The 24,344-nt window shown below is 40.0% G+C and overlaps 1 protein-coding gene across 1 annotated transcript in view; it reads left to right on the top strand.

The window, feature by feature from the left end:
• The first annotated feature begins 16,260 nt into the window (after positions 1-16,260).
• RASEF (RAS and EF-hand domain containing) overlaps positions 16,261-24,344 on the top strand; it is a 37,015-nt gene continuing 28,931 nt past the window's right edge. The window contains exon 1 of the mRNA XM_076362496.1: positions 16,261-16,616. Within this exon, the coding sequence (XP_076218611.1) occupies positions 16,261-16,616 (356 nt within the window). The remainder of the gene's footprint in view (positions 16,617-24,344) is intronic.

Genomic DNA, 24,344 nt, shown 5'->3' with positions numbered 1-24,344 from the left:
ATGTAACTGTGATGACCGGAACAGCATTAGTTCAAATTTCAATGAATATTAAGATAGTGTTGTATGGAAAGCATATAGGCATGTGTTTTCTCATTGTGAGCTGCAATTTCTTTGATCTTGTCTGGGCCCATTCTGTATGTTTATGTATGTGTATATGCATGTGTATATATGCAGGTATGTATGTGTACATGAATGCCACATACACAAAAATTTTGCCATAGAAATGAATGAAAATAAGTGGTTCCAATACAGATGGGTTTCAGGGAATTTTTGTAGTGTGTTTGGTACAGGCTATTTGATGATTAGCTGCTTCAGTTTCTCTTTCAGATGATGGCTCCCTCAAAACTCAGTGAGAATTATGGTTGAAAGGGGTAAATTTTATTGGATCAGTTCCTGGACCAGAAACGTTTTTGGAGATTTTTGTTAGAGTTGGGTTTGAATTTTACAATTGATGTGAGACTTTTTTCCAATTTTATATTAAAAGAACCCCTCTAGATGGTTATTTTAAAGATTTGTCAGAAAAAAAAATGTTAATTTTTTTTGGTATACTTGATGTTTGACCAGAAGCGTTTGTGATTAGGACAAATACCATCTTCAGCATGTGTTTGTGTCTGTGTCTGTGTATATATATGAAGAATCAGGTGACTGCAAAACAAGGAGAGCTACATGTTCTAGATGACGAGCATGTGTGATCGGTAACATGCTAGCATTGACAAGGCTCTGTTTATAAGATGTCTTCAGATTAGCAGCACCGACTAATTTTTGGCTGAACCTCTGCAGAGAAGGCACACAAGCAAAATTCTGTGACATGCTCCAAAACAGATACTACAGTTGCAACACAGCTCTGTTTAAGCATAATTTAAAGCCGCATTATAGTTGCTGGTTTTGAGAGCTGGGGTCTGACAGGCACGCTTTGGTTTGGTCTCACAATGCTAGAGGAACCTGTAAGCACCGCTGGCATTTCCCTCTTTTTTTCCTGAGGCACTTATAGAGAGGGCTCTATCCTGAAATGTAATGTTCTGGATGTAATGTTCTTCCACTTCAGGTATTCTTTAGCCACTTAAACACCCCTCTCTGTTTCCCTGTCATGTTGCTGGTGCTCTTCTTTTTCCCTTTTGTAGAATCACAGAAAATAGGTATTGAAGGGGCCTCTGCCCCAGGCAGAATATCATACCTAGATTATTCTTTAGGGATGTGTCTTTTAATCCCGTCTTAAAACTCCTCAGTGGTGGAGACTAAGCATGCTTACGGCTTGAAATGCTTGCAGACTGGGAGAATATTAAGGGTGAAACATCATCTGTTTATGACCTGTTCCTACACTCTTTCCTGCTCATCTGCTGTTGGCCAGTCAGAGGTAGGATACTGGGGTAGATGGTGCTGACGTAGCCCTTCCAGCTTTCTTGTGTTATGTTCTAATGTCCAGCGGCAATACATTCCTTACTGCTAGAAAGATTTTTCCTTGTGATCAACAGGTTATTCCCTACATCCTCACAATAGCCTCTTATACTGAATATTGTTATACCTTTGCTCAGTGTTCCTTCACCTCGGCAACCTTAGTTATTTCAGACCTTTGGAATAGGGTAGGTTTCCCAGGCTATGATCCTTGTTATTCTTCTCAGGATTCTCTCCAACTAACCCATGTAGCAAAAATTGGGCATCGTTCTCCCATTGAGACCTTATTAGTGCTGAACACAGTGGAAGTTTATGTCAGGTGTCTCTAAGGCTGTGCTCCTCTTTGTAGATCCCAGTATGATGTCTGGTTTTTTCCTGATTGATGCTGAGATGATGATTCACACACCTCCAGATCCTCTCCTGAAAAATTACTATCCAGCTGGTTATTTCTCAACCAGTTGGTGCCGTTAATCATACCTGCCTAAGTGTGGTATCTAATTAATGAAGATTTTGTCCTCACTAATTTGTATCCTGTTTTTTCTGCAATTTGCCCAAGTATTTTTTCACTCTAAGCCTGCTATTTCACTTGCTTATATCTCTTTTCAGCTAGGTTTCAGCTACAAGTTTAATAAGAATATTCCTAACTCCAGCGGGGTTATCATTGAAAATCTGAAGAGTTATGTACCTAAGACAGGTCTTGAGTTTGACTTTGAACCCTAGGAAAATACTTTCCAGATATGGCTTTTCAAGGGATTTTTTCACCTACATAACAATAGTTTCATGTTCTCTATTACTTCATCACAGGCTGGTCCACAGCTAGTTCCCTCAGTCATTATGAGGCAAATGTCTTTCCCCACATAACTTTTGATTAAATTTCTTGCAACTGTATTCTGATTTAGAAAGTCTAGAAAAATAATTGTTTGCATATAATTATTTATACCATCAAGGCAGTTCCATTTTTTTTTTAACAACTGAAAACATGTATCTCATACTGGACTTCAGATTTTTATTTTTCAGTAGTAGAAAGCTACACTGTTGGTTTATAGATCTGAAGAGAAAAAGGGAGTGCCATACACTTCTTATCTGTCCACTTGTTTACAGCTGTGGATCTTAGCATTCTGATTGTAACAAATTACATCTATTTTTTATGAGAAAATTATTTACATTTTAAAAGACCATCTTCTCTGAGGGAGTTGATGTGCGTCACAGGTTTCAGAGCTTCTTGTTGAGACAATAGTTACTGGCAGTTATAATGAATATACTTTCTTTTCATCATGATTCAATCTTTTAAGAGGCTAAGCGCCTGCTGATTAAAATACAGAGAGCAAAATAGGTAAAAGAATGAAAGGGCTTTTCAGTACATTTTCAATTTCCTATCTTGAATCACAATGTATTAAGATTCCAGACTGTGTTTCATAGGTAGCTATAGTAACATATATTTCTGTTACATTTTATGTTTCTTTAATAGAGTTCAGTGCTACAAGAATACCCATTTTATTTCTGTTTGTTGTTGTCCAGTTATATGTTAACTTAATGTGAACTTTTCAGTTGATCCTGAACTTAGTATTTTTTTTCTGTGATGAAAATGAACTAAAGTGCATTTGTATTGACTAAACTTTTTCTGTTGGGTGTTTTGTTGGTTTTGGGAGTATTTTTTGGTTTTTTTGGGGGTTTTTTTTTGGGTGGTGTTTTTTTTTAATTATACTTAACTTGCTATGTGTAATAAATTATCAGGATCATTTTAAGGGACCTTCATGCCTGTGACTGCCTTCTACTTTGCTCACTCTAAGGAAGGCTCTCTGTATTTGAAAGAATCAGACCAAAGGTGTTTCCGTTTATGCTGTATCACCTATAAATTAGTTAGATTGCATGAATACTCTAACTCTAAAAAAATTACACCAATTTGTTTTGCAAGGATAGACTGCTGTAGTTTGACATTTAAAGAGAAGGAAAGAAAATTTTATTATTTATTTTAAATATAAAAGTGATTTCATTATACTTTATCAAGCAATAATTCTAATCATTCAAGAGATTTCAAAAAAAGAGATGCTTAGCTGTGATCTTCTCATGCAGATAGCATATAATTTTGGGAGCTGGATTTTGTCATGACCACATGTCTAGAATGGAAGGTCGAATCTACCTGCATTGCATTTGACAAGGGCTCAAATACTGGAAAGCTGTAGCTTCCTCCTTGCTTTCCTCTCTGTTGCAGCTTTATGTGCCATCACTTCATCAAGTCCTGGAGAAAGCCGACCCTCTTCTTTCCTTATCCCTGTGGAGGAGTGGGCCTTCCCTTCCACCTTCTCCTTCCCCACAGCCCTTTTACTCTCCTGTGGAAGTCACTAAGTCACTAAGTCACCACAACTGTTTCTTCATCAAATGCTGCTGCTGTCAGTAAGCATCCTTCAGAGACAGCTTTATCACAAGAGTATTTACATCAGAGTTCACCCGATTCATAGTCACTAAGTCAGCTTTAAACTGCTTAGACAAGTACTTAGACATTTCAAACTGTTTTTGTTGTAGCTGGGCCTAGGATTGTTCATGTTTGGACTTACGGAGCATAATATAAATATTTTCTGGGGGTTATCCTTAATATCTTTCAGTTTTATTTTTTATAATTGCTTTATGTTGTCCAGCTTGTTCAGCACATACACTGTAGGGTTTTTTTCATGGCCTCACTTTAGTTTCTGGGTTTGTAGATTTTACCTGTATCTCACTATCTGCTGTCATTTGTTCTTTTTCTCAGTCGTACGTTCAGTATTGCTGTGAACAAGTATCTGGAATTTGTTTCTGTAAATCAGATTCTTAGATACATTGCACTTTTTGGTAAGATTTCTGTCAGTATTTAGAAAACTACTTTTATTCCCTTTGAATGTAAAGAAAAAATCACTAAGGAATATTAAGTGCCATATGTTGCCAGTTTTATGGTTACAGTTTGTTCTAAAGTTAGCATTTATAATGGTGAACCCTATGGAATACATGCTTTTTTTTTTTTAAAGCTAGAGTGGAACCACAAGGCAGAGACCTGCAATCTTGCCTGTTAGTATTACTTCTCACAGATGATTCTCTTGAATTATGGTGGTGTTATCATAGCCGAAGTGGTAGCCCTGCAGACTTGAAAATGTGTAGCTTTTTGACTGCAAAGGACTGCCTTATGCTTTTGCATGCTTCCTCTTTCATTTTAGATTTTTAGGCATAAAGAATAGTGATTCCAAAGAACAAACATATTTTCTGCCCTTTTTTTATTAAATAGCAGGACATAGAAAGTATCCCAGTACTCTGCGGTCTAACCAATACAGTCAAAGGTCTATGTCCCTCAACAGAATAATACACGCGTTCTCTTTCAAAAACTTATACTTTTAAATCTTCCTATTTTCCACAAATGAAAGAGAAAATAGGAACATGTAGCCTTGAGCTAGCTACTCACATGTAGCCAGCAACTAACATGTAGCCAGAGCCAAATGTAACCCCTTCCTTCGGCAGCCAATCAAACTACCTTGTTTGGATTTTGTCAGCTGAGTAAGACTTGTGAATTTTAAAAATTTAACATATAGGTGTCCTTATTGATCTGAAAACCACAACTGTTTCTTCATCAAATGCTGCTGCTGTCAGTAAGCATCCTTCAGAGACAGTTTAATCACAAGAGTATTTACAACAGAGTTCACCCGATTAATAGTGACATTCTGTCAATTGAAAGAATTCAAATGAATGTAGTCATCAGAATTGATTTTAATTTCTCAGTTGCTATTAGTTACAATTTTACATTTATGTTTTCCATGGAATTCTTTACAGTATTACTTTCCAACCCCATTTTTATTGAAAAAAATGGACAAGTTTTCTTTTAATTGTGTTATTAACTGACATATTTTCACTTTCTAATCTTATTCCTTGAGTTACGATAAGTGAACAAAATTGAGTACTTAGACATAATTATGTATTTTGAAAATGAGCACTAATTATAAAAATCTTAATTGAAAACAAGCTCTTACAGCTTACTGCATGATGCATAGGCTTTGTAGTATAGTATGTATTCATGTTAAAATAGCAATTAAAGTTACACCACCACTACCCCCTCCCACATATGAGAATGATAACCGTATTCCCAGCTGCAGGTTACACCTGAGACAGACTGGTAAATTCTGCTTTGCCAGTTATGTTTCCTAAGATCCTAGATGCTGTGTTTCGAGTTACAGTAATTGCTCTTACTTTTTAAATTATTGTATAAAACCCAAATTTTTTTCAAAACCCAAAATCATGTTACAGTTCTGTTTCTGTCTTTATTTAAATATAATGGAATAAATTTCATTTTTAAATTTACCAGATACAGCTGGTTCATTTTGCGTTTAATTAGTTTGAAATAAAATCTGGAAGAATAGCTGGTCCAATGAATTGTCACATATGCCTCTTTATATCAATTAGTTTTGGTCTGTGCTTTTTTTTTTATTTCTTGCTGCTTAAGCTGTCTGGACAGAAACCTGACCCTGCTTGAAGTAGTGGCAAGATTCTTGATGGACCCGTGAATCATCTTGCGTTTATATGAACTGGTTCAAGTTCAGTTACTGAACCAATACAATTGCCATGGAGCAGTTAGAAACATTTACTGCTGCTTGCCATTATAGGAAATGGGAACTGTAAAGAAAGAAGGACTTCCTTTTCTTTATCCTGGTCACTGCTGTGTTTGTATATTTTTAGATTGCTTTCCAGAAATGTGCCACTCGACAATTCTTCTTCAGAATTAATTGGCACTCCAGTGTCCTGTGAGAAAAGCAATAGCTCTTACACCCGTACTAGTAAATAAATGAGTGTGCCTGGGAGTATTCCTGGGTACTGATACCAATCCACATGGCACGGCATGTGTCTGTGCAGTCTGACTGCATGCATACCCCGTTTTGGGAACAGTGTCTGAAGCATTCTAGCTGCCTGGGAATTGTTCAGAGAGTGCTAGTTAGAACAGGCCAAATTTGTGCCAAGAAATGGTCTAATAACTGACTAGCAGAGGCAGCTGAATTATAGTGTCTAGGAAGTAGCAGTGACACGCTGAAGAAGAGGAAAACTAGCTATTTAAGTTGGACATATGGACAAAGTGCCTTTTCCTAACCTTGAAAGTTGCACATTAAAATTCATCTTTAGTTAAAAATCTGTACAAAACTTGCTATTATTTCCAGAGGCTTTTTCTGTCCCGGCTTATACATAATTTCCCTTTCTTTCCTTCAATTTTTCTAAAGCATGGAAAATGAAATTAAAACTTCATCAACTTTACCAGGATTCTGCATTTAATATTTATTAATGGTTTTCCAAAAGTAAAGCTGACTCAGCCTTTACAATGATGTGTTGTGTAGGTCTCTGTGCCTATAGGACCTATGAAGGTATTCTTAAAGATATCTGGAAGAACGTAGGGTTAACTTGGTTTTTGTTTGTGGGTCTCAGGGTGACCAGCTTTTGCTAGGTCAATCTGGAATCCCTGAAGCTCAGTTTCTGCAGAGATTTCACTTTGTATGCAATTAAAAAGCTCTGTAGTAACTGCAAAGGGTAAGTGTCTGGCTTTCCAGAAAAAATATTCTTCAGTCTTTGGCTACAGCTGCAGCATTTCCTGTCAGATCCTGATAATTTAATGCAAATATGAAAGCATTATTATTCTCATTAAATGCAAAATATATTTTTAAAGCCATTCACAGCTAACTTTTAAAATGCAACCAGTTTGTGTTACCTTTACAGGAATTTGTCTGCACTACAGAGTGTTATAGTCTTGTTATAGTAATTCATAATGTCTGTTGTTAAAGTATTTACTTTTATACCTTGTACATAATTTTTTCAAAATTACAGCTCTTAAGGACAGAGTATTTTACAGCATTATGATGTAGCTATTTTAAGTGGTATACTTAATATATCTTTATATACTGTATATATATGTATATATATACATATATATATGTATATGTGTATATATATATAATATATCTTTAACACTGTATGAACAAAAGTAGATTTGTTTACAAAAGATTGTATTTTATTCAAACACCATGTTTTTAAAAAAGTGTATCATGAAAGTAAGAATTATTATATACATCTTTGATACAGTTGCAATGAATCATTTAACAAATAGTTTCTAAATTAAGAGCAAAATTTTTTCTGTTGCTCTGGATTTCCTGTGAATAGTTTCTCTTTTCTTTTTTTTTTCTCAAATCCATTTATTCAAAATTATCCACTGGATCATCCTTAGTTTTAGCTTGAAAATTATCAGTTCATGATGACTATTTGAAACTAGAGCTGTCCTCATTTCTGCTGAAGACAAAGTCACATGATACGCTTTTTCTCCCTGATCAGATGGGTGAATGTGATGGCCCATTTGTGCTAAGAAAACCCCCCAGCAGTCAGCAAAGCACACTATGTTAACTGTCACATAGCTATAAAGTGGTATGAAATACAATATGAATATATCCAACAGCTTTTAGCCCTGTGGTGTAGTCAACTAAAGCACTTAGACTTCATCACAGCTAAAGCCTTACAATTCAGCTGAGTGAGCGGCAGTTGTTATCTTTGGGTTTCAGAAGTCAGGTGCTTTAGGAAGAGGATCAGCCTGCCACCAAAAGCACTTATTTTACATACACAGAATTAACTTTCCATAGATGTTCTTGAGTATTTGCTTGAAGTTTACTAATACATGAACATCAGTATTCTCACTTTGTAAAAGATTTGTGAGCAAAGGTTGATACAATACGATTTGTGGAAGAAGTTTCACCTGGAGAAAAATAACACATTGGAAATAGTTATCTTCGTAGTCTTCTCCAGTTGTGTAAATCTTGAAGATGTGAAAGATAATACACATATCTAAAGGGTATATTAAGTCTGTTAATGGATTTGGGCTCATAAGAACAACATTTTTTTTTCTTTATGCTTTGGAGGCAGATGAGAAGGGACCTAGTTTTAGTGACCTTTTAGAGGAGGAAACATCCAATAGAATTATTTTTTTTTTTCTTTCTGATTTTATACTATGTTGCTGAGATGCATTGTCTTTTCTGTAATTTGTACAATGAGAAAAGAGGATCTCTTAAATTGGTGGAAACTCTGGCAGATGTTTTCTCAAGTCTTCTGTCTAAGGCTATGACAAAATCTCACACCTCTTTGAGATTAACAAGCACAGTATTTTCTCTTACGTTCCAGAAGAATTAGTGTGGCTTTATAACTTTGTGATTCTTTCACTGTTTGTTTTACTTTTCAGCTCTGAGTCATGTAAACTTTAATCTCCTTTGGTTTAAAACCCCGTGAACTTCCTTTAACACTTTCTTATTTAGAAGATCCTTGAGGGATGCTTTACTACACCTTTCTTCTTGTCCAGCTCTCCATTCTTTTATTGCAATATTGTTTGGTGGTACATTGTAATAAGTAATTATTTAATGTTTTTGAATGCACTTATTTTACTTCTCACATGATACAGAATTAACCTTGCTTAGGTGGAGAAAAGTCAAATTAGTTGTGTTCACATTTATTCAGCACTTAAATTTGAACTATTTTCAAAGTACTATATATTCAGGAAGTAAATTCTAATAAGATTATCATCTCAAATGTTATTCTGACCTTTTACAAATAAAAAAGGCCTACACAAGCTATTTTTCTACCCTAGTAAATTAAAAACATGAGAACTGTTCTCTGGCACTGAGGCCAGTGGGCATGGCATTGTCCACTTCATTATTATTAAACGGGACTTACCTTCCAAAACAGGGTGGCCACATTAAATCTGGCTTATCCTATCTCCCAAACAGTGTTCATTAGGACAGAGAAATCATTTGGGAGATGCTAGTTGTCCTGCATCCAGTGCTGGGGGGTTGTTCTAAACAATTTAGCAGTGTAGGTGGTTGAGTTTCAGTGCCTTTGCCTGAGATCTGGTGCTTTCAAAATTATTAGTTGCAGTCAAGGGGACTAAGAGACACTATCCAAAACTGCTTTCAATGGGCCATTGACTGGTTCTGTTTTCCCCAGGAAAATTGCCCAGAAGCCTGAAGTTGGGGGCATGTCCAGTAGCCCTGTGGGCACTGAGCAGCTCAACAGCCAAAATCCTCTTGGGATCCAGAAATGGGACATTCTTCCCTTATTCTTTAAGGGTCTGCTCTGATATCAATACACAGAGTTTACCTAATATGAACTGGAGAAGGTTTCACACAATGAAACAGTGGCTGCCACTTTTACCCAAGATAAAGTAGAAAGAAGTACTGATTGTGTGTGTCTTCTTTATGGAGCAGCCTGAAGGTAAGAGCATTACACACAAACTTCAGAGATGGATTCAGTCTTCCTCTCTGTCTGAACAGATTCAGATATTTCTTGCTCCATGTAAGAATCCCTGTCCTTTAGGCTGTCTTATAGTTGCTCAAGTGATTAAATATATACCATTTAGCCAGAATCTGTGAAAATAATGTAAGACTTTTTGGCCAGATAGAAAGAAATGAAGGATGGATCCACTGGCATAGGGAAAACTGGCATCCAGCATCTGCTCCAAAGACTTTTTTATCTAGTTATAATGCACTGTAAAACACAGATACTTGGAGCAGTGGCTTTGAGCCGCTGGATGCTTCTCAACTCCATCCCTGTCCCCAGTAGCTTTATGGTTAGGACACCTGACTGAGGAAAAAGAAAGGTAACTTTAATTTGCTTCAGGCAGGACAGTGAATTAAATTTGGTTCTCCTGCTTCTGCGGAAATGTTCCAACACATTGAGCAAGAAAGGGAGGTAGGAAGAGGGTGAAACAGTGACCTTTCTGTTTGCAAGGAAAACCTGGACCTTGCTGTGTTTTTGAAAGAGCTTTGGCACCATTGTGTAGAAAAAGGTCAAAGCTAATCCTAACTGGAAGGAGATATGTCTGTTTGACCTGACATTGTTCATCTCTGTCCTGAAAAGGACACATCTATCTTCTGTCTTCAACATTGCTCATCATTAACTAGATTTGTACATGGGGAATTGTATTTTGAGATACTCATTTCTTCAAGAACAGAGAAGGTTCATCAGTAGATGTAATTCAGTTTTGACTATTAGAATTGGAAAAAGTATGTGGATTTTCAAACACAAGGAAGGCTTATGTACCTGATAGCTTGGATATCTTTCAGTTAAAAAAAGATACTATCTTAACCTAGAAAGCTTATTTTGCTTCTCTCTTTAGACTAGTCTGTCCATTAAAGCACTACCAGTGACTCTCTTCATGGCTTCTGTAGGAAACTTGGGAGCTTGATCAATATGGATTTCACCATCTGTGACCATGCATGAAGGAATATTTAGTCCATGGTGAAATTTGAACTCTTAATAATGAGCAGCATGTAATAATCTAATATAATAAATGACTTTTCCATTGTCATATTATTTCTCTGTGCACAGAATAACTGTTTTTCTTTTCAGTTCTTTTCATGAATGGACTCAGAGAATTTTGCTTTAGATTAATTTCTTTAACAGCTATGGAGAAAGAAATGGTAAGAAATTAAGCAGTGGTCAGATTTTCTCTCCACAGAGCAATGTAATTGCTGCTTGTTCTAGCAATCCAGCCTTACCACAGGAAAATAATGACAGAATGGATCTAGCAGCTTTCATTTCTTTGAGCCTAGTGGGACTGAAAAGACAAGGGAAGAAAAGCCTCTATTTTCCAAGGATGCTTGTGGATCTTTCCATGTAGACAGCCTCATTTGCCCCTTTGTTTCTGAGGAAATGTTGCTTCCATACCTGGAAGTGGAATTTAAGATTCAGTGACTTCTTTTGCATTGCACTCAACCAATTCTGCATTTCTGTTCTTGTTCATGAAAAAGCAAGGTATTTGTCAGGATTCCTAACACCTTAAAAATAGGACAGAACAAAAAAAAAATATTCAAGATATCATGAAAATCATCATGAAAGCCTTCCTGTAAAAGACAAAATTCATAAGCATTTATTGCTAGCTGCTTATGTTATTCAAAACCATTATAGAATTTGAGAATTGGCAACATGACAGCATGTCTTTAGAACAGACCTTTTCTGTTATTTCTGGGGTTGGAGTACTCTTGTTAAAGCAGCATGAGGATAGCTGCTGACACCTCCAAACTAGGCCCAGCAGTCATTATTGGTCATTTCAGCATCTCCCTGGCTATTCAGCTGATCATACAGACAAGCTTTTAAAAAGGCTGTCAGATGTTCATACCTCCTTTGCTGCCAATACTTAATAATTTCTGCAAAAGCACCTTGGGTACTTCACTATTCTTTTGCTAATGGTCTGTTTTCTCTTTTGCAGGCTGAAGATGTTTCATCTGTATGGTTTCCTCTTCAGTCATGGTCTGGAGTCCATTAAAGAAATCAATAAAACTGTGAAAGTCTTTCATAACTTCACTGTCCCAACTGCTAACATTTCAGTTGAATGAAAAATTCTGTGTATCCTGAGAGACATTTTTGGCTTTTAAATGTACCTCTGCTTTGAAGAAGAGTTTTTATGTCACTTTGTGTCTCATTTTTCGATAAAGTTGAAGCATAAAATTGTGTTCTTTTGCAATATTATGCAAGTTACTTAATTTCTCTGCCTTGGACTAAGTTTTTAAAGACATAGATTATGCCTTTTCCCCTTCAGAGGTTATAATGATGCAATGTATCTCAGAAGTACAGTCTACATGATGGCTGTTCCTAAATACATTACCCTTAGTTTTTGTTTGAAGAGAATAAGATTGAGTCGCGTTCAGTAGTACTAAAAATTATACATCAGGGAATGAGAGTATGTAGCAATGGTCTATAATCTGCCCAGACTTGGCATTTAAGTATGTGCACCTATCCTATATGCTTCACACAAGCTGCATGCCTGGATATAACCGGGTAAACAGCTGAAAATGCCATCAAAGTAATAAAAAGTGCAAATGAAGGTACAGCAGGAGAAAGGCAGGAACAGAAACAGTGGGGGGGAAGAACCATTGCCACGGCCCATCTGCTGGAGACCTCCCAGAGCTACTCCACTCTGCACGTCACCCTCTTACCATGCCCTTCACCTGCCTGCACACCCTGTGCTTCCCTTCCTGATGGTAGGGAGAGGGCGAGGTTCATGAACAGGTACGGGTACAAAAGGAAGAGATGGAGTGTCAAATTTGGATTGTGATGCTTTGGGATATATGGTGGCTTGCAGAGGTCATAAAGTTTGTGTCAACGAGTGGAGAAATTGGAGTAGGTTTAATTAATTAGTTTTCATGGTGCTGTGGCCAGTTTGATACCTGTGTGTAATGCTAACTATTTTCAATGAGATATTTCTGTATTAGTGGTTGATTCTATTTTACTTATGCTCTACTTTCCAAGTAAAGTGCACAGTTTGTGCTAAATTGCTCAAACTGTCCAAATGTAAAACAGACAAAGGTGAATAAGAGAGTTGTTGCAACCATAGAGGGATCCATTCACTCCCTTAACCATGCATAATATTGGGAAGATTAGTTAATATATGTAAGAACTGTAGAAAAGAAATACTCTGTCTTCAGAGTAAGGTCTGAATAGTGTGCGTTAAATTGTAAATAATGCCCAAGGCCACATACAATAATGAGGAGAAACAAATTACTGAATAATTGTTCCAGTTTATGTTCTATTTCCTAACTTTTAAATGCTTGATATTTCAAGCAAAAGCTTCCTTTTATTATGTATGTAAGATTCCTAAAACAATATATAGAGAGGGGTGGGAAGAGGACTGCTATTTTAGGTATGGGATCTGCCTGGAGCGCAGCGCTCCAGCTTTTCTGGGCTTGTGCACAGTTCTGCAAAGCTACTTTCAGAGACCACATGTATTCAAACAGCATTTAAGAGTTCTGTAGCTTAACCCACCAGCCAGCTCAGCTCCTCTGCTCTTTTGCTTCCTGGGGCAATGCTAGGTCTTGATGTCATGTGGTGCCACACCTCCCATTTCTGGTTACTGTGTCTCTTCTAATCTACTCCATTTAACCTCTGTGCTATAATAGCATTAAAACCCACCTTTTCCCACTCAGTACAATAGGACACTTTAGTAGTGATACAATGAATCTCTTCTTGTTCATGTGTTATCTTAGGCCTCCCTGAAGTTCCTGGGCATGATTTCACGTTCTGTTCTGCCTCTTCAGCCGAACGGATGCTCCGGCTAACTTGTGTGGTTCATGGCACAGCAAAGTAAAACAGATGATAGACTGAAAATTGCACGTGGGGTATATCTGTATCTGTAGCTTCGAAACCTTACTTACGAATTTAAAACTCCTCCTGCACCATATCCACACTACTAGACCACAGAAACAGTGCTTTGCTTTTGCATATTTATTTAATTTAGAGGTGGATTTGAAGGGACAGATCCTTCTAAGAATAAGCACATAATTTCAGAAGAAAGCACTGTTTTGCCATTGCCTGCTGGGAATCTTGCTCTCACCACTCACTCTTAGGTCTCATCAAATAAATAATTTTTTATTTGTCATCTCTGTGCTGCTGTGTTAGGACCATTTGACTGACCCATGGCCTGCCGAGCAAGCACTGGTTGCGTGGCATTGTGTAACACGGCAGGCACCATCTGTATTGCAGGATATACCTATGCCTTGGCAGTGCTAAATGACACACCGTACTTCATGCCAGTGCCTGAGATTTGTGTGACAAAACTTCTTTAACAGTGGAAATAAGGGAGATGCCAAAAAACAGATTCTCTTTTATGACATCCACTGAATACACAAGGGATTACCTGCACATGAAGGCAGAAATCTGGCCCATGTAGGCATCACATTGGCAAATATTGCAAGACTTTTATATGGCTTGATTCAAAACTGAATGTTAATGTGAAGATTTCCATTTCTTTTCAATGTTTCTTACTATTTACTTGGATCACACAGGTAGAAACATAAAGCTTCCGAAGAAAACAAAGGTGCAGACCTTTGCAGCAGGAGGGTCAAATCCCAAGTTGTATAAAAACGGGGTTACATAGAAAAGTTTGGGGAAAGATGATGTTAAATCTCAGAGAAAAAAAAAGGGGGGAGCTATATGTCCAAAGTCTATGCCCTCTACTTAGCTGTCCAAGGTAGTCACTACCACAAGAGATACACAGAACAGAGTAAGAGAGTGGGCAGGATAAGGATTACTGACAAACATGAACTCATAAACCTACAGCTACAAAAGCAAACAAGAAGGTGAGCACATTGAATTGAGTGGGAACTCCCTGTCTAGTGAGACACACTCAGGCCCGGGTGAGGCTGTTCCCGTTCAGCTCAGGAGCTTGTCGACACCGAAAGCCAAATGTCCTGGTTCCTATGAACAGACAGCTGGTGTATGTGAGCAAGATAAGTTTGTCTCATCTGATGGCTGAACAACCCTTCATCAGCCCCATAAGGGCTTCATCATACTCTTTGGGTACAAAATTTTGATGGGCAGATGAGAAACCACGGAACAGAAAGAACACTTGTTAAATGAACTCTGCTTTGCTAAAACACTAGATTTTGCTAGACTCAGAACCTGAAGATGATACCACTTTGCTACTCTTAGTAGTTTTACAGTTGTGTAATGGAAATGTAGTGACAAAAATGTATAAAATCATAAGTTGAAGTTCTTCAGTTACCTGATATTTTTAAGGTAAAATTTATATTCCAAATTACTTAACAGCTGTATTTCTCTAGAGTGCAGGGAACATTTCATAAAACATTTTATTGACTAGGGATAGATTGTTGGCAGGATTTTAGGCTGTGTCTGTCTAAGCCTGACAAAATAGGAATCAAAAACTGAAAAATAATAATAATATCCTTTGAGGGCATTCCACACCTCTTAGGCAGAGAAGCACTTTATAGTTTCCATTTACAGTACGTGATTTATTCTAATGAGAGGTCAGCTGGACTATTTGTGCTTTGCTGGATCACGTACTTAGCCTTGGGCTATGTTTTGGTCAGTAAGGAAACATGTTTCGACAGCTGGATTTGTATTCTGTTTAACTCTACCACAACTTTGGTATATGCAATTTACATTTGTAGATAGACATAAACAAGAATAAGTGCAGGGAAATAGCACCCCCCTCCCCCCCGCCGTTAAAATTTAACTGCTTCCAATGAAATCTGAGTGTTGAGTCCAACTTCAAGAAAGTGAGAAGTCTTGAATTCTGTCAAGAAAGACGCTAGTTCTTCTATACAGAACACTGAAAATCTGGCTCCTTTGGTTTATTGATTTGAATCTAGCTTTTGTATTTTCAGTTTAAGCTGGTATTTTAACAATGTACATTTCTAAATCACTGGTGATGGGATAGCAACGGGCACGTACTCGGCAATGTGTAACTCCAAGATTACTCATGGGCAGCAAGAATTTACCCAGCGAAACTTTGTGTCATCCCGGGTTCCTTGCCTTCCATGAACAGAAGGAGTATTTTTATTTTGCTGGAAAACAGAAATGAGATTTAACACCTTACGGTGACCGCATAGTATTGGGAATCACATTTGACTGCTGCACGGGCGTGTGACGTGTTTTTAACGTGTGGTGCCCGTAAGTAGTTACCCGTGCTGTTAGCAACCCCTGGGCAGAGAGGTGCGCAAAGGGAACACCCTGCCTTTGCACCTCCGGCTGCGGGCGGGAGCCCGCGGGAAGAGGGGGCCGGCACCTGCCGGCCGCTGGGTCGCGACCTTCCTGCTTTCTCCCGGGGGCGCCGGCAGCCCTGCCCGGGTGCCGCGGGCCTCCTCGGCGCGGCCGGGCGCCTGCCACAGGCGAGAGCCGCCACCTGTGGCCCGCCCCCGCCTCCCGGCCGCTCCCGGCCCCGCGGGGCGCCGGGGCGGAGCAGGGCCCGTCCCGCCCCGCCGAGCCGACGGCAAAGTTGTGCCGCCAGGTCGGGCCGCCGTCGCTCGCCCCGTCCCGTCGCGTCCCGTCGCGTCCCGGCCGCGGGCAGAGGATCCGCGCCCCCGGCGCCGGCTCCGGCCGATGGATCCCGAGGCGGCGGGGGACGAGCTGTCCCGCCTGCGCGCCCTCTTCCTGGCCTGCGACGCCAGCGGCTCGGGGCGCATCGAGCGGGAGGACTTCGCGGCGCTCTGCGCCGAGCTGCGGGTGCGTCCGGCCGAGGCCGAGGCCATCTTCCAGCGCCTCGACAGCGACCGCGACGGGGCCATCACCTTCCCGGAGTTCGCCCGCGGCTTCCGCGGCGCCACCCGGCGGCGGCCGGGCGGCGGCGAGTCGGAGGGCGAGTCGGAGGCGGCGGCGGTGTGGGCCGCCGCGGCGCTGGAGCAGCCCTGGAGGGACTTCGAGGTGCGGCTCGGGGACGAGGCGAGGTACATCCCCAGGTAAGGCCCGGGCCCGCGGGCGCCGCCGCACCTGCCCCCCCCCCCCCGTCCCCACCGACCCCGGGGCGGCGGCGGCGGGAGGGCCGGCCGCCTCGGTGGGAGCGGGGCTGCGGCCGCGGGGGTGCCGGAGCTGAGCCTGCCCGCCGAGGGCCTCTTGGCGGCAAACCGCCCCTGCCGCCCTCCGGAGAGGGAACGGCCCTCCTGGCAGCAGCTTGCGCCGGTGCTGATGCAATACCTTGCTGTGGAACGGCCGTACCGGAGTTCAGCCTGACCCCTCGCCCGCTGTACTTGCAGGTGTATAGAGCCCTCCCCACACCTGCTTCCCGGTTTTGAGGGTTTCCAGCTCTGTTTTTCCAGCGTGCAGCCGCTCCGCTGCTCTGCCGGCGACCGACGTGAGAAATTCAGGCCGGTGAAATGCACGGGATGCAAAGTGCTGCCAGCTCCGCAAATGAAACTTTCTCCCCCCGCTATCCCCCGACCAGCCCCCAGCATCTTTCCTGCACCCCTGTCTTCCTTTTCCTGGCAAAGGCAGACCAACACCACCTTTGCCTCCGCGTTAACGGTGTTCATAAGTACGGCTCTGGGGCTGAGGAGCTCACTGAAGTCCGTGAGAGCCTTTGCCCTCGATGTCAGTGAAATGAAGACAATTGGTGGTAGCCTGGTTTGGGGTTAAACCCGATTACCACGGGTCTGTCAGTGCCGAGCTGTTTCCACTTTACAGAGGCATGTTTTGGTGATTTGCGGTAATCTGCCTGAAACCCGAGGTGCTCACAATTAATATGAAGATGTTGGCCATAAAAAGTACAAAGTGATTCTGCGTCGTTTAAAAACTGTAATTTAAGATGGAAAACAAGCCATCTGAGTTTAAGGGCTTGGCAGCTAGTTAAGAGGCAGTTAAAAAAAAAACGTACATTAATACATCCAGAGAGACTGTGTCAAGCTGCATTGGGTCCTGGCTGTGAGGTACACAGAAGCTAATAAAAAGCACATTAGTTTCTGTCTAACTTTTGTAATAATCGAGTTGAATATGCAGTTTGTTGTTTTACAGGAGCATGTATCAATTCATTGGCAAATTTTTATCATATCAGTCTCCATATAGTGCACCTTAAATTCTTATCTACCCCAATAATTTCGTTCTAGCCACTTTTAAAAATGTGTTCGGATTGTGAGATGAAAAGTTTCTCCTGAGAAATTTTCAGTTACTTAACCTGCTACTCATGTGCACAACTGGAGTCGATTGTTCTTTTCTTTTTGGACTGGAAGGGTAAATAACATCGGTTAGTCTTACTGGACTGCTGCATTTCAGATAGATTAGTAACTTCATACAGGTCTTTCTTACCTAGTTCATGATGCCTTCCTTGCTACATACTTGCTTTCTACAGAAAGAGAACAAAATAAAAAGGCTGGCTGAAAATTTGCAGAAGCGATTAATAACTTAACCTAAAGCCGGACAGAAACTCAATAGGAGACGGAGAAATCTGACTCATGAATAGTGGTGGCTTGTGAAAGCATCTGTCTCCTTTTGGTAATAAGCCTATCTCAGTATCTTGGTTGCTATGTTTGTAGCAGCAGTTTGAATATAGTCCAGTTGTTTGTCTAAGAGGATAGTAGGAGGGAAGGGGAATAGCTTTTGTTGGCCTGACTGTGCAGACACGTCCTTTAGTTTTGTTAAATTCATCATGACACAATTAATGTCATTTGTGTTATGATTCTTATACATCAAAATTGCAAACAGAACTAAATTTTTAGAGTTAAATACACGTATATCAGGTGGGCAGTGTTTGATATAAATGCTTCCTATTCATGTTTAGCTTTACAAATAGCTTTGAACATCCTTCGTAGTTGGCTGTATTTATTAGGTGTGTGCCAACGTCAGCTGAAGAACAGTGTGCCCTTTGTTTTCTTGTTCTTTTTGTTTCCTGTCCTGAAGTGCTGGAAGCAGATCTGTGTTACAGCTCAACTTTTATCCATTTGTGGCCCACATCTTTTTTTGTTGAAACATATGTGTAAGTTTTTTTTCATGTGAGTAGTCCCACTAAAATCATTAGGACCACTTGTGTAAGTAATGAATATATTGAAATTGTTTGAGGAGTCTGGGCATAGGAGACATTTTAAGAAACAGAATATAACAAAACCATGTAAAGTACAAGCTGGTACTTCAAAAAAGTTATTTATCTTTTTATTTAAATTATTTACATTTTTTTAGTTGTTTATCAGTTCAATTTTTTTTTTAGGGAAAGGCAGTACTTTGAAAAACAGACCTAGCTTGGAACACACCTGCATCTTCAATACTGTAAAACAGTTGGTATCCTCACATGGTGGTTTATTACTCTTCATATGTTTGCTGTAACATTGGCATTGAAAACCGTGAGGAAAGTAATTACAAAGAAGAAACTCCTCAAACCCAGATGAGTGGAGTTAGTTGTCCATATTTTTTGTCTTGATCATGTGTGTTTTTTATCTTGATCATTTTGGGGTTCAGTCCCTCAAAATGCTGTGCCTTCTGGCCCCAGTCTGGCACATGTGCTTTGATGCTATTGTGGTTTGTATAGAGAGAAACAAGGCATAGCAGGTGGAAGTAGTGAGATAAAACCAGGGCTGAGGTCAGGAAAAAATTACGCAGTAAACACCTGTGGTCTCTATCATTCCTGAGCTTGACTGAGTGCCCATGGAAATCAACGGGAAATTTTTCACTGATATCAATGCACATGCTTCAGCGTCTGTGTCTGCGACCGAGCTTTTAAAAGCCATAAATAAGCCTCCATAATGAGGTGTGAAACCCAGTAACAGACCAATGTCCTGACACAGTTCTCAGCGTAGTAGCAGACATTAGATGCAATATTGTTTACTGCCAGGTACTGCCTTGTTCCAGGTACTAAAATAAGCATATACTACAATAAGCACACGTTGAATTTAGTTAATTTTAAAAAAGATAGTTTTAGTATGGGGTGGATCCTGCCTTTCTGTAGTTTGGTGTATCGGTTGCACAGTTCTGTTAGCTTATACTTTAAAACATCGTGTGTACTGGAGCTGTGATTGTATTGGTTGCAGTTAAACAGGAAGAGTAACATTTAAGAGTTTCTTTTCAGCCTTGCTCCTTCCCTCTCCATCTGAACAGATTTTTGGGACCAAATTCAGTTAGATTTCTTGGTAAGGTGTTCACTGTGAGTTGAAGTATTGTTTGCCTTAGTCTTCACACATGCTCAGTGGGCAATTGTGCCTCTAGCACAAAAAAAGTGGGAAGTCTGTCCAGGCTGATGACCCAATATAATGTGTGAAGTCAGATTTTAGTGGAATTGCATAGAGGTTGGTGGGTTTTTTTGGCATTCATTTCACTTAAAATGCAGCTACCCTTCTGTGTTTTTATATTCAATCAGGTATAATAAGTAATTAAACACCAAAGATTGCAATGTCTTTGGTTTATATGTAGTGAATCCCCAACCAGAGTATACCTGTGTGAGCCATAGGAGATCTGTTTTATTGAGAACTCAGGCACGTTTGTTAGTTTGTTCCTCTAAGAAGTATTTGTAGTGGTACAAGAGTAGACAAAAAAGTTAAGAAACTTACCTGTTTGGTGCTCCAGGCAGTGAGTGCTCCAGCGTACTGCCCGCACTAGAAGGGTTTAGCCCTTGACCGTGTTACCTAACAAATCTAATGGCAATGCTTTTCCATTCCTCAGCTTGAACAAAGAATGATCCAACATCCACTGACACTTCAAGAAAAAAACTGTACTTATGAATGCTACAACATTACAGGCAAAAAACTTCCCAGAAAACAGATTTTTAAATTTTAATGTCAAAGACCTTCCATCAGAAAGAACAAAGACTTGGACTGTGTGTGCTGTGTGTGTTCTTGTGTATTGTGGGATCACTCTGGGACAAACTGAATCCCTTTAAGCCCTACCAGGCAAATTTTATGTGATATTTGGCAAATTGGATAATCTGATTGGAAAATGAACTAAATTAGTTTGAGCATGAGTGGGTGGATAAATCTGGAGAAGTTTGTATCCCTATTTCAAGTTAAATTCTTCTGCTTCTGAGTCCTCATACTTCATTGCTTTGCTTTTTAGTCTTGGGGTCTGTTTTGCTTGTGTGCCTTGTACTTTGGGCCAAGCTGACTGTTCATCGGACTCTGATTTCAGCGCTGCCAGACTGAGATTTTATGCATCGTACAAGTCCAAAGACTCCTAATGTGATTATGATAACAGTTCGCCCCCAATCATGTCATCTGGACCTGTATAGAAAATGTGGATCTGGGGGAGGTGATAAAATGAGAAAAGAGTGCTTTTTTTAACATGAGCTACTTAAACTGTGAAGACAGGCGATGCTCATGGGATATACTGCTGTGCTACAGCAACAGAGAGGGGCTCTGCTGCATAAAAAAAGTCCAAAACCTGTCATGCTCTTGCCATCATGAGCCAGGATGGATTTTTGCCAAAGTCAATACAGAGCACAGCATCAACTCTTGTCAGCAATTTGTGTTTACTTCCAAGAGATGATGAGCCATGATATCAGCACTGGAGAGATTTCTCTGGAAGTTGAAGTGTGTTCCCAGGAGAGGGGATAAAGGCAAATCCCGAGGTTAAACAAATGCTGGGTCCCCCTTTGTCACAGTGCTGGAGAGGGGATCTCTGCTGTAAGAATGATGTCTTGTCTTTTAATATGTCTCACGACAGGGGTTTGACAATGTGATCTGCTGGAAGTGTGATGGATGCCTTTCTGTGAGCTAGAAGGCTTTCTGAGCTACCTTAGGTTTTAATGCTCTTTTGTTTTTTGCTTTAATCAGAACAGCATCTGTGCCAAATAACTTAAGCACTGTAGCATTCGTTTTCCTCATATTTTCATGTCACACGATCGTTTGTCATAACCGTATCCTTTGGAGAGTTCTCCTTTTCCACAGATTTCATCTTTTTCTCCCTGTCCCACAGACTTTTCCACTCCTGCTCCACTGACTCCAAATCACACCTCTGTCTTTAGGAAAGGAACAGTATTTATTCCTTGGAAACATTAAAAATCCCTTCCCTGGGAATCAGCCCTTGGTCAGGCTCTCTCATATGGGGGTTGCAGATTTCTTCATCTTCTTTTAATGCAGCCTGTTTCTGAAGGGGCAGATACAGAAAAAGAAAAGGTGGTATTAAAAAACCCCATAGTGCTTCAGGTTGAGAAATACCTTGAATTTTACACCGTGTTAATGTTTCGTGTAATCTGTTTTTCCTCAAGGCACTTAATCTAGGAGAAAGTGTTAGGCACTCAGCTGTGACAAAAGTAGATCCTTTCCAATTTGAAACGGATTTGGTCAATCTTTTCTGGTGGCTGATATGGCGGCATGCCCAATGTGTATGCTTTTCAGAAAAAGGTATTTCTCTATCTCTTGGTGGCACACATAGGCTAGGCTATTGGTCTCCAGTGTAAGGACAATCATCAGATGCGTAATGCTTGATCTTTCTCTTGCTCCGACCACCCAGCTCAGACCTTCCTGGCTCAGACCACCTTATACTTCATCCCTTCATGCCCATACCAGAACAGAGCTGCTACAAGTGATGAGAGTAATTTTACAAGCTCACCTACACTGGGAAGAGACCATTAGAATAGTGTTCTAAAACTTAGGAACGGGAGCACGTTATCAGCATGAAAAAAAGTTTAAGTGTAGTGGTGATTATATTTGCTTTTCCTTGCCCCTACAAAAATAGAAACTACATTTTTCCAGTGCTTGAAAGATATCTGGGTCAAGAAAACAAAGAGAAAGTGTTTGGGGACCTTAAGTCTGCAGGTGAGAACATGGATAAGAAAGAAGATAGAAGTGAAGACAGAGGTCAGTAATTGGCAAGGGATGGTGTTGAGAAAGATATGGATGTACACAGAAGGACCTACAGAAACAGTCCTGCTGGGGAATGCTTTGGTCTAGTTTTCTTACCTCTCAGTACTACCCTCGCCCAGCTAAGCCTGACGGCCCACGCGCAGCTCCCGCCTAAGTCAGCTTTTACCTTGTTTTGCTGCTTTGTGCTCCCCAGAGTGCTCTGCACAAGGGGGCCCTGAAATTGTGCTGGTCACCTTGGCAGTCTCCACCTTTCTGAAGCAGACCCAGGTAAACATACACAAAATAGCAACGGAAGAAACACTGAATCTTTACCATGTGAATGAGGGAAGGTGGTATTATAACATCACTTGCACATCTTTGATTTCCTCCAGTTTTCCACTACCTTATTGCACTTTGTACATCTTTGGTGGAAAACTATACTGAAAATATTGCCCTTGGGGTCAGACTAAGGGGCCCACGTAACATAACATCCTCTCTCTGGCAACTACATAGGGGACACATTTAAGATACTGAGCAACTGTAGAGTTATTCTTCTTTGATATATTCCATCAACTCCCTCTGAGCTGCATTCAGAGTGTGGATCATTAGGCAAATGGTCACTGTACATTTAGCAAACCAAAATAATACTATGAATTGATATGAATTAGCATAGCTCTGTGGGTTAAATGATATTATGCTGCTTAATATAATCTAAATATCTGATATCTCTAATCCCAGTGTTGTTTTTAACCTTTTTTTTTCCTCTGTTCTGCTCCTCCTGTATTCTACCATGATATTTTAAATCTATCATATTACAAATTGTGTTATCATCAGGGCAGTTTTATTTTCTTTCTGTAATTCTCTCAGGAACTCTCTGAAACTGTGTGAATACAGCAATTTGCTTAAGTTAACTCTTACGTGAAGTTGTGCAAATATTGACTAGTTATACGTACTAATTACTAATTTTATAGAGAGCTTACATTATAAAACCTTTGAGAAGAGGTAAGGTAAAGCCAGAGCAGTACTTGGCCAGAATACTATACTTTTTTGGGTACTAGTGTTTAATGTCTGCACTTTGTAGAAGGAGCAGAAAGGCATGCATGGTAGGTAGCGTAACCATAGTGCCAGATGGTCCAAAGGGACAGGTTTCTTTCATGTCGTATATCAAAAAATGCTCTTTCTATGCATTAGTATTTGTGAATGTCTAAAGTTGTGTTAGTGTGGAACTTAAAGGGGTGCAGCTAAATCCATTTAAAAGTAATTTCAGGATTTCAAGGAAGACCAGTTTTAAAGGGCAAACCTGAGCATTTCTGATGAATTTTGCTGAAACTGAAGTGAGAGCATTCTAGTTGCCTTTTTGTCCAGCAAAAGGATAGACTATTCACAGTTCAGGAGTCAGCCTGGTGAAAGCCATTTGTGAAATCTTCCTTGATAAATAACTGTGAATAACTAATGAATTTGCAGAAGGAAATAGTACGTATTCAAGGGGAACTGGAGACAAACAACCAAATTGGGCAATATTAATTTTAAGTAATCTGTCCTGCTGCAGTGGTGTCACTGATATTTACCAAAGCATGTGAAAACAGAGGAGTGACTGAAAATACGGAAAGAGACAATTCAGAACAATTCCTCTCATAATCATCAAATACTTACTGCATGTTGCTGTAGAGTATATATAGCTGTGTCCTTCTAAAATCCTGTATATCTATAAAATATTATCACAGTGTGCTTGCTGTGCTTCATCACAGATACTTGGAGTGATTAAATCAATAGCAGTCTTCCCAATTCATGAAAGTGTGTTACTTCTTGCTGAAGGCATAAGGGATTAAGCAGAGTCCCATCAATTTTGTTGCATGACTTTAATTTCTCCTCTGTTTTTTGTTGCTGCAGTAGTTGTTGAGTCATGTTTTTAATTAAGACTTCCTGTAAAGT

Source organism: Aptenodytes patagonicus, chromosome Z (genome assembly GCF_965638725.1).
Source record: "Aptenodytes patagonicus chromosome Z, bAptPat1.pri.cur, whole genome shotgun sequence".
Lineage (NCBI taxonomy): Eukaryota > Metazoa > Chordata > Aves > Sphenisciformes > Spheniscidae > Aptenodytes > Aptenodytes patagonicus.
This window is presented reverse-complemented; position numbering and strand designations above follow the sequence as displayed.